At 38.3% G+C, this 10,668-nt stretch overlaps 1 protein-coding gene across 1 annotated transcript in view; it reads left to right on the top strand.

Annotated features, from left to right (window-relative positions):
• Positions 1-5: 5 nt before the first annotated feature.
• Positions 6-10,668, top strand: part of LOC103557831 (serum response factor-binding protein 1) — a 68,609-nt gene continuing 57,946 nt past the window's right edge. Inside the window, exon 1 of the mRNA XM_008530535.2 lies at positions 6-195. Coding sequence (XP_008528757.2) covers positions 160-195 — 36 coding nt within the window. The 5' untranslated portion in view covers positions 6-159. The remainder of the gene's footprint in view (positions 196-10,668) is intronic.

Here is a 10,668-nt window from a genome sequence, read left to right as displayed (position 1 = left end):
CCCTCAGTTCCGTTCTTCCCCTCGGAGAGCCGGTGTGGCGCGCACGGCGGGAGGGTTTTGGGTCGAAGAGGCTGCCGTAGAAGGGAGTGGCGACGCAGCCGCGATCTGGAGGACGCAGCTCACGTGCCGGCAGTTGCGGATCCTCTTCCTAGACCTGCCATGGCTCAGGCCGGGACCCTGAACCTCAATAACGAGGTGAGCGGCGAGGTCTGGGAAACTGTGGGGTGCCTTTTAGGGCCGTCGGAACGGCTTTTCTGCGTCTCTGCTGGGCGCGTGGTCCTGCCGGGGGCGAGGACGGGGAGTGCGGCGGAAGGAGCTTTTTGATGGGCCCGGGCTGTCTTCCCGGGACTCGGAGCGCGGCGAGCAAGAGACCCGTCTCTGGCCTCAGGCCTCGTGAATTTTTATCAGTGGGACTTCGCAAAGATCATTTAATCTCTTTGTTTACTGTCGTCGTATGTAAAACGAAGCTCATGGTAGTACCTTCCTCACAAGATTGTTATGAAAATTAAATTAACTGGCATTTATCAACTGTTTGCACAGTGCCCGACAATTAATAAACTCTCCTTACTCCCTGTTTGCCTTTTGTTGAGTGCTGAAAGTGAAGGGGAGGGCTTGAGAGCTGTAGCTTCTCCTAAGAGATTGTTCATCTTGAATGAGACCGTATCGTTTATAAGGATGTACCTTATTCCTTCAGCTTCTGTCCCATTTCTCCCCTTCCATTTACAGCAGAACTTTAAGAAAGAGCTGTTTATACTTGTTCCCAGTTCGCATCTCTCGTTCTCTCTGATTCCGGTCGTAAGTCAGGTCTTTGCCTTCATCACCTCCACCATAACATGTCGGTGTCGCCAGGCTACCATTTCTGCCAATATCCCATGTCCAGTTTCTGCTTCTATTCAAGGAAGTCATAAATCATCTGAAAACTTAAAGTAATCTGGAAAAGCAAGGATCAAATGAGGACCTCACAGCTACAGCAAAGGAAGTTCTTTATCCTCTTTATTCAGTGGATATGTATCTGCTATGAGCAAGTCACTGTTAATATTACACAGGTGTGTAAGAGAGACTTTTTATTTTCAAGCAACATGTAGTCAGGTAGGGAACGGTAAGCAACACCCATCTAGGATACAGAATAATGCCCAGGAAGCAACTAGTGCAGAGAAGTTTCCATAGAAGGCAAAATGAAGTGAGTGATATTTGTTCTTGGTCTTCAAGGATCTTACACAGGAATTGCAGTCAGGGGTTCAGTGAAGGGAAGAAGGCATTCTAAATAAAGGGACCGGTATAAGCAGAGAAGAGATGGTAGTAGGAAACCCCTTGGATCCGTGGGGATAGATACCTCTCCATTGATGAGAATTTATGGGATGAAGTAGAAAATAAAACTGAAATTTATTACTGCTGTACTGCCAGGTTAATACGTCTGGATTTCACTTGTCAGTGGAGTACAAGATAAAGAGGGGAACTCTGAAGGCATTTAGGTTATATTCATAAACATAGGTTAAGCTTGTGCTGGTGACGCATTGGGGAATTCACTGGAACTATTAGTGAGCTACCTGTTCAATTTTGAAATTACTTTGAGACTAGTAAATGACATTAGGGCATCTTCATTCAAGGCTCTTTCTTTTTCCACTTAGCTAATTTCCAGGCCTCCTCAAAACACTTAGAAGTTGAGCTTTAGGAAGTCTTCATTGATTCACCTCAGTCTGGGCTAGGTGTCTATTTGTCCAACCAGAATGCTTTCTGCTCTAGAAACACTTGTTTACCTGTTTCTCTCTGTGTAAATGTCTGTCACCTACAACATATTTGCTGCATAAATGTTTGTTGGGTGACTGAATGAATTTATCAAATTAGGAAGTATTCATATCCCACACTAAAGTAAATCTTAGATGTTTTAATATGAAGGTGGGGGGAAAAGTGGAGATGATGGAAGATGTTTTAATTTAAAATTAAGGGGAGAAAAACTACAAAGAGAAAAACAAATATAGATTTGTCTACATAGAAATTAAAAAACAACCCAAAGGAAAGAAAGGACAACCAATCAGAAAAAAATACAGCAGATATGACAGATAAATGGCTGTCATTACTATAAAATAGCTCATGGAAATTAAGAGAAACAATCTCAGAAAATTGGTAAAATAAATTAATTAATGACTTCTCCAAGGAAGAAATCTATCTGAAAAAGAGTTCAAATTCACTATTATCTTTCAGATCTTTCCATTACTACCCCTTTCCTAGTCCAAGTTCTCTCTCCTACTGAAACTACTGTACTGGCCTCCCAACTACTCACCTTGACTCTTCTCTCCCTCTAATCTCCATAGTGCAGTGAGCATGCTGTCTTCAAAACATGAATCTAATCACGTGACTCCGTTGCTTAAAACCTTTTTGGTGGCTTTCTGTTGCTTTTGGTAAAGACCAGTCTAAACAAGGCCAATGTCTCCACCTTCTGTTGTACCACTCCCCCCACAGTCTTTGTACTTCATTCAGCTGCCCTGGCCTTCCTCCCCTAGCTAGCATAGCACACTACAGATCCTTTGCACATGCTCTTGTAGCACCATTTACTTCTCCTTTTTAGCAGTTGTAACAGTTGCTTAGTGTGCGTGTATGTGAATGTGAGAGTGAGAGATTTCTTATTCCATCCACGTAACTGTACGTTTTTGCTCACTATCATATGCTCAGTACCTATCTGTTGAGTGAATAACTTGAGGCATCATTAATAACTTAATAACATTAATAGCATCCTTAATAACTTAAATTAGCTCTCCTTAACTGAGATTCAGGAACGTATTTCAGAGGTCCTATAACTTCCTGAAATTATGTATAAATTGGTGATTGTATGTCTGTCTCTGGGGGGAAAAGAGTCCATAGGTTTCATCAGATTCAACAACGTTTATAAATTTCTGGTATTATCTTTGGGATATTGGTACTCATATCTGTGTGTAATTTTTAATTATAGCTTTTTCTTTTTTTTTTTGAGGAAGATTAGCCCTGAGCTAACTACTGCCAATCTTCCTCTTTTTGCTGAGGAAGACTGGCCCTGAGCTAGCAACCGTGCCCATCTTCCTCTATTTTATACATAGAATACCTACCATAGCATGGCTTTTGCCAAGCGGTGCTATGTCCGCACCCGGAATCCACACCAGTGAACCCCGGGCAGCCGAGAAGCGGAATGTGCACACTTAACTGCTGCGCCACTGGCTGGCCCCAATAGCTTTTTCTTTTAAAAAGTTATGTGGCTATCTAATTTACAGTATATTTCATTTCCCAAAATGTCTTTTGTGAATATAAAAGCCTGCCTGCAGAGGCATCTGTTATGCTAACCTCACTGTCTTCTACCCTTAATAATTCTGTTCTTTTCAAAAATTTCCCAAGGATAAAAGCTGACATTTATAGAACACTTCCTGACTCTAGGTTCTTAAAATCTGTTTATTCTTCTGAAGTAATATAAAATTTTACCTTTTTCTTTAATAAACCATTACTTTTTACTTCATTTTATGATTATTTGTAGCATGTTTTATCATCACCAGTACTTTATGTGGACTTTGAAGTGAGAAGATTTAACTCACTTATAACAACTTCCCTAACCACTAGCATAGTACCTTGTCTATAGGTAATAATAAGTAAATATTTGTTGGGCAGATGAAAGTATGCGTAGCTCAGCTTGAGTCACCTAATGTTCAAATGAGAGGGGGAAAGCTCCTAAATGTAGACTTTTTTCCTCCTTTTCCATTAAAACCAAAGAAAGGATGCACAATTGAAAATAAGTGCCATAGCATTTAGTGAGTAAAGAATTTGCAAAACTAGAGCTGAGTTTGCTCCAGTCACCTCTTTGTTTGGGCAGCAGTGATAAAATCAGAATTAGGAGGTGGAACAATTTGATTGGGTTCTTTAATTTCATAGAAGGACGAAGTGCTTTCATGTAATACCAGCATTATTCTTTTTGTAAATTTTTTTTTTTTTTAAGATTTTATTTTTTCCTTTTTCTCCCCAAAGCCCCCCAGTACATAGTTGTATATTCTCTGCTGTGGGTCCCTCCAGCTGTGGCATGCGGGACGCCGCCTCAGCGTGGCTTAATGAGCAGTGCCATGTCCGCGCCCAGGACCCGAACCAACGAAACACTGGGCCGCCTGCAGTGGAGCGCACGAACCCAACCACTCGGCCACGGGGCCAGCCCCACCAGCATTATTCTTGATAGCAAATTACCTAGAAGCCCATTAGAAAATTGCTTTCCATTTCTTATAAAATAGTAAAGGTAGAAACTGAAGTACCAGAGAACGAAATGATTTGCCTCCACGTATTGTAAAAGATAAAAATGTCCAGAACTATGTTTGAATGTGCTTTTGAAGTTGCAAGGCTCCTTTTTCATAATTGAGTGTGTAGTACTTTTTAATAATTTTTACTGAAATTAGTAAAATCAGGGTCCATCCATAAGAAGAGAATCATTTTCTGATTGGTTGTTAAACTGTTCGGTAAAGTTTTGCTAGGTGGCAGCATATGCTCAATAATGGTTAAGTTGTAGATAATCACCAAGCACTCTAGAATTTTTAAATTGTTACTCATCAGAAATCATCGAAGTATAATTTAACAATAAGTTATCATCCAAATGGCCAAATTAGAAGTCCTTCATATAAAACTACATTTAATTTTCTTAACTATAAATTAGTTCAAATATATGGAAAATGATATAACAAATGTCCTTATAACTTACTTCCTGTATTTAGCAAATGTCAATATTTTGCCATATTGTAATGCTTAACCCACCTTCTTTTCCACCTCATAAATAATTGTTACTCTTTCAGTGTGTTATTTTCTCATCCCTATTTTTCATAATTTTAATAACATATATACGCATGTTTATACCCAGTGTATAGTATTGTATATTTTTAACCTTTGGATGTGTGGTATCATACTGTATAAATGCAGTATCAAACCACACACATCATTCTAAAAGTTACCTTTTTCACCAAGCATTACTTTCAAGGTTTATCCATGATAATACATGCAGATCTCCTGCATTGATTTAAAGTACTGCATTGCTTATGCTTTATTTGTATACCATATTTTATCTCTTATGCAACATCTTGTGAGAATGCTGCAATAAATAGTCTTGTGCGTAGCCTTCTCCTATTGTTGGAGGTATGTCTTCTGGATAGATTTCTAGAAGTAGGATTTTTCTTCAGTATTGCCAAGTTTCCTCCAGAAGGAGTATACCATTTGCATTCCTTCCAGTAATGTATGAGAGTGCCTGTTTCCTCACAGACTCATGAACAGAATGTGTTGTCATATTCTTTTGTGTTTGCCAATATGATAGATGAGTAATGAATAACCAAAAGTTTTAATGTATTCTAAGAAACACAGATATACTCAGATTTTTCTTAACACTGCAAGCTCTCCTAGAACGATACTAGCTCTTGGAATAATTGTTTTCTAATAACCATGGGGTTTTCTTACAGATTATTTCAAATGCGTGGCAAAGTCAGTGCATTACCAAAAGAGAATGGCTAGTTAACTGGCTAATAGATAGCCAACTAAGAGTCAGTTCAAAGTTGCATTTACTTTTGTCTGTGGACCACAGTTTGCTCTCAGCTTTGTAGATCAGAAACTTGTTATCCTTGTCACCATAAAAGTATAGCTTATTCTCTCAAAAGCAAATTCACATTAACCATAGCTTATATAAGTGACTCTATAAATGAGAAAGCTCATTTATTAAGAAATATATCTAACATAGATAGTAATGTTCACATAGTAAAACATTCTTTTCCTGTCTACTAATCTACATTGACTGCTGGGAATGTAGAACCACAGAAAAGGATTTTACTTGCAAGATTCAGGGTTGGGCTATGATACATCTATCCCCATAATTGAGTTATTCCAGTGCAAATTGAATTTCTCAATTCTCTTATCTGGGGAACACTTCTTTGGAATCTCTTTGAGTTGGACACTGCCAGCTTTTGCTCCTTGGAGTTCCCTTTCCTGTGTTTATGTTGACTCTTCCCCATTTGTTCACATGGTCTTTTTCCAAGCAAGTACTGTATATTAGCTTTCCCCTTAGTTTATTTACAGTCATATTTTTGTGTTGTCTACCCAAGAGATGATCCAGGTTATATTACTTTATTCAGGTTTTAGCGGGCTGGCTGAGGGCATCTGTATGCCTAAATTCTAGGTGACACCTCAATTTCGGCACATGTATTGTTTGTGTGTGTGAGTTTGTGTAAATCTCAACTCTTCTTCTTTTGCTCTCATAGGTTTATTTAAATGCATTCTTTTGCTGCTTGGAAACACCTAGCTTGTGCTTGTCAGTCTTGATGGTGGTGACCTACTTACTTGTCCTTCAATTTCTGTCTTCACACTCTTTCCTTCCACTTCTCTTTCATTTCGTTTTTTTTTTGTCAGCACATATTGTTTTCATTATTATGCCTGTATTTTCTCCTTGCTCACTTTATTTTTTTTGTCCTTCTTTTCCTCCCAAACAATCTCTTACTCTTTTCACATTTCTAACAATAATAGTTCTGTTTGCTTTTGGTTGGAGAATTTACTGAAGTGTATTGCCCTTAAGTAGTACATTGGCCTTTTGACAGTATTGGGTGTTTTGGGCCTATTTGTTGACATCTGGTTTAATCTTTCAACCAACTTCATAATTCCTGGGTGACAAATGAATTGGCAACCTTTTAAATCCTAACTAAAAGAATATTGTTGGTAGCTGTTCATCAGTTTTGCAAAAACAAATGCTTGGAGTAAGTTAAGTGCTTGGGGCGGGCACCTGTGAGAAAAATAAAATTATAATTTCATTTTTACATGAAGTGAATATACTTATTTTTTTAATGTACTAAACTTATCAAATTTTCCTACTACATGTACATAAATACTGAAAAAGTTAATAAGCTGGAAAAGCATTTTTTGGCATTGGCATGAAACTAAATATGCAAAGCATTCCCTTTGCTTTTAAAATTCCCTTATGCAGTAATGACAAACATAGTACTTCTTAAATGGGAATTTTAAAATTGGAGTCTAGCTTTCCCATGATTGGAATGTAACTGAGGACCAACTCTGCCCACTGCAGTTTATTAGTTAAGTTTGGTTAACAGGAGTTAGCAAACAGTATATAATCATCTCACGCACTAGCAGGATATAGCATTTAGAAACATTTGTTAATATGTTTTAATGCATAATTTATCTTTTGCTATTAATTTATTTTATGAATGACAACTTTTAAAAAATATATCATAAACCCCTGTTCTGCTTATGAAATAGCTTTTCATTTATGCAAGTATGGTTTTTTCCTAAATGGATCTAACTTTGAAATAAATTCCAAAGAGGTTAAAATAATTAGTGGAAAAGAAACCTGATTACTCTGCATTCTGTTAATATATTATGTATTTGAAACTGAATGAACAAGTGAGTATTGCTACCTTTCTGGTCATTTATTTAACAGGTATTTATTGAATACTTACTGTATGCCATCCACTAGGTTAGGTTTTTGGGGTTTTTTTAAGGCAAACATCCTTTTTCATTGTTGTTGAGGAAGATTGGCCCTCTGTTGCCAATCTTTCTCTCTTTTTTTGGTTTTCTCCCCAAAGCCCCAGTACATAGTTGTATGTACTAGTTATAGGTCCTTCTAGTTCTTCTATGTGAGATGCCATGACAGCATGGCTTGATGAGTGGTGTCTAGGTCTATGCCTAGAATCTGAACAGGTGAACCTCAGGCCAGCAGAGTGGAGCACATGAACTTAACCACTATGCCACTGGGCCAGCCCCCACTATGTTAGGTTTTAAGATGCAATGTTGAGTAAAACCAGATACTTCACGTTCATGGAATTTATAACCTCCTAAGAGATAGACATATTAAACATAATCAGCTTAAAAGTTAAGTATTAAACTTAAAATAATAGTCATGATAAGTTCTAGAAGCAGGCTACGTGCTTATAAAGGAGAATTTTGACTCTCTCAGGGAAGCCAGAAAAGACTTTACTGAGAAATGACAATTGAGCCAAAATCAGAAGGATGAGAAGATCTTACCAAGCTAATATGTGGAGAAAGAGCATTCCTACCAGAGGAAACTGCAGATGTAAAGACTTGGTGGTAGTGGTGAGCATGGTGAAGATGAAGGACTAAAAGATGGCCCCAGTGGCCATCCTAAGAGCGACTGGAAACCACTGAAGAGAGTTAAGTAAAGATGTGACGTCACATCTGTGTGTTAAAAAGTGTATTCTGACTGAGTTGTGTATAACTGATGGGAGAGGGGCAAGAATGGTTGTAGAGAAACCAGTTACCAGTAACTCTGCCAACAGAGCTAGGAGGTCAAGATAGCAAAAGAGTGGTACAATTCGAAAGATAATTAGGAGGACTTGGGAACAGATTATTGTGAGGGATTTAGAAAAGAAAGCTATGTCAAGGCCTAGGATTATATATGAAATGATTGTTCCGTTCCCTGAAATATGAAACACCAAAAAAGGAATCCAGTTGGAGGTGAAGAATATGAGTTCAAGTGTGAAGAATATGAGTTCAGGTGTGAGTTGGAGGTGATTTTAAGCACACCAAAAGGAAATGTCAAGTAGTCAGTTACACGTTTTGATCTGGAGCTAAAAGATCTCAGCTGAAGCTAGAAATTTTTTAGTCATCTTTATTTAGGTGGAAAATTAAAATAATACACACACATAAGATAATATACACACATGCACTATAAAATGTGTGTATAAAATAATATACACACATCACTTAGAACTAAAAAGTATATTGTGAAAAGAAGAGCTGGCCTAGGACTGTCTCTTAAACTCTAACATTTCATGGCTGATTAGAGATGGTTGAGCCTTTAAAGAAGACCAAGGTGGTGTGGCTAGGTAGGAAGGAGGAAAACCAAGAGAGTTTTCTGTCATGGAAGCCAAGGGAAAAGTGTTTCAAGAAGGAGGAAGTAGTCAACAGTGTCAAATGCTGCTGGAATTTCAAGTGAAATGATGTCTGAAAAATTCCTGTTGGATTCAATTATTTAGAAATAATTGGTGTTCTTTTTGACCACTTTTAGTGGAGTGATAGGAATAGAAATCAAACTGGGATTGTGTGGCATGCATAAATGGAGATAGTGGGTATGAGCATCTCTAAAAGCATGGCTCTAAGGCGGTTGAAGAGAGAGAGTGCTCCGAGTGAACTTTGAAGTAAGAATGTTTTGTTTGTCTTATCTTCAGTGAAAATGACTCAAACATGATTTAAAACCAATGAGAAACATCCGTTTAAGAGACTGACAATGCTGGAGTAAAGGAATAGTCTATGGGAAGGGTTCTAGGAAGGCAGAAAAGGATGGGATGCAAAACACAATTGAAAGATTAACCTCAGAAATGTGTAAGGATATTTCTTATATTGTAACTTTATTAATAGAGGAGGATGGGTAATTCAAGTACATTTGCATTCCTATTGGTAGAAAGGTGGTGGTTCCCATGTGATGTTTATTTTCTCCATGAAATTGAAAAAGAGAAAGGAAGAAGAAGAGGTCAGATGTTTGAGGAAAGCAGACCAAGGTTTAAAATAGTCATTATAGGGTGAATTGACCAAAAATTAATGGGTAGGATTGCTAGGAAGTGTAGGGACCCTCTTGAGATTAGTTATGATAAATTTGTAGTAGATAGAATGTCTCAAGACTTTCCTGGCTGTTGGGGTGCTGTAATAAAGAACTCAGAATGTTGTTTTCATTCAGGGTTAACTAGAGGGCTTGCTAACCAGAAGGATAGGGGAGTTTAAGGCACTGGCAAGTGTTCACCCTGTACTAAAACAGAATCAAAGGAGGAAGATTAAAAGGAAGGGACTAATTGAGAGAAAATATAGGGGTCAGTGAACTGGTGGTCCCAGTGAAGTCAAAGATGATTGTAGTGGGTGGAGTTGAACAAGCAAGCTGATAGAAGTTGTGGGCTCAATGTGAAGTATTTGAATTATTGGTTTTAGAAATGGAATAGTTAATGATTAATGACAAGGACTGTGCTGTGACCATGGAAGTGGGTAGCTGAGATGGAATAGATTAGGTAATTAGAAAAAAAGAAGCCAGGAAGTGAGGATATTGAGGCCGCCCAGTGGCATAGTGGTTAAGTTTGTGCGCTCTGCTTCAGTGGCCCAGGGTTTACCAGTTCAAATCCTGGGCATGGACCTACACACCGCTCATCAAGCCAAAGTATGGCAGCATCCCACATACAAAATAGAGGAAGATTGGTACAGATGTTAGCTCAGCAACAGTCTTCCCTTAAGCAAAAAGAGGGAGATGGGCAAGAGATGTTAGCTGAGGACCAATCTTCCTCACCTAAAGAACAAGAAAAAAAAGTGAGGATATGATATCAGATGGATTATTTTGTTGTTGTTGTTGTTGTTGTTTTTATTAATGTTGTGATAGATTACAACCTTGTGAGATTTCAGTTGTACATTTTTGTTAGTCATGTTGTGGGTACACCACTTCCCCCTTTGTGCCCTACCCCCACCCCCCCTTTTCCCTGGTAACCACCGATCAGATCTCCTTATCAATATACTAACTTCCACCTATGAGTAGAGTCATATAGAGTTCATCTTTCTCTGACTGGCTTATTTCGCTTAACATAATACCCTCGAGGTCCATCCACGTTGCTGTGAATGGGCCAATTTTGTCTTTTTTTATGGCTGAGTAGTATTCCATTGTGTATATATACCACATCTTCTTTATCCAAT

This window comes from Equus przewalskii, chromosome 13, assembly GCF_037783145.1.
Source record: "Equus przewalskii isolate Varuska chromosome 13, EquPr2, whole genome shotgun sequence".
Lineage (NCBI taxonomy): Eukaryota > Metazoa > Chordata > Mammalia > Perissodactyla > Equidae > Equus > Equus przewalskii.
Note: the sequence above shows the minus strand (reverse complement) of the source record. Positions and strands in the feature narration are given on the sequence as shown.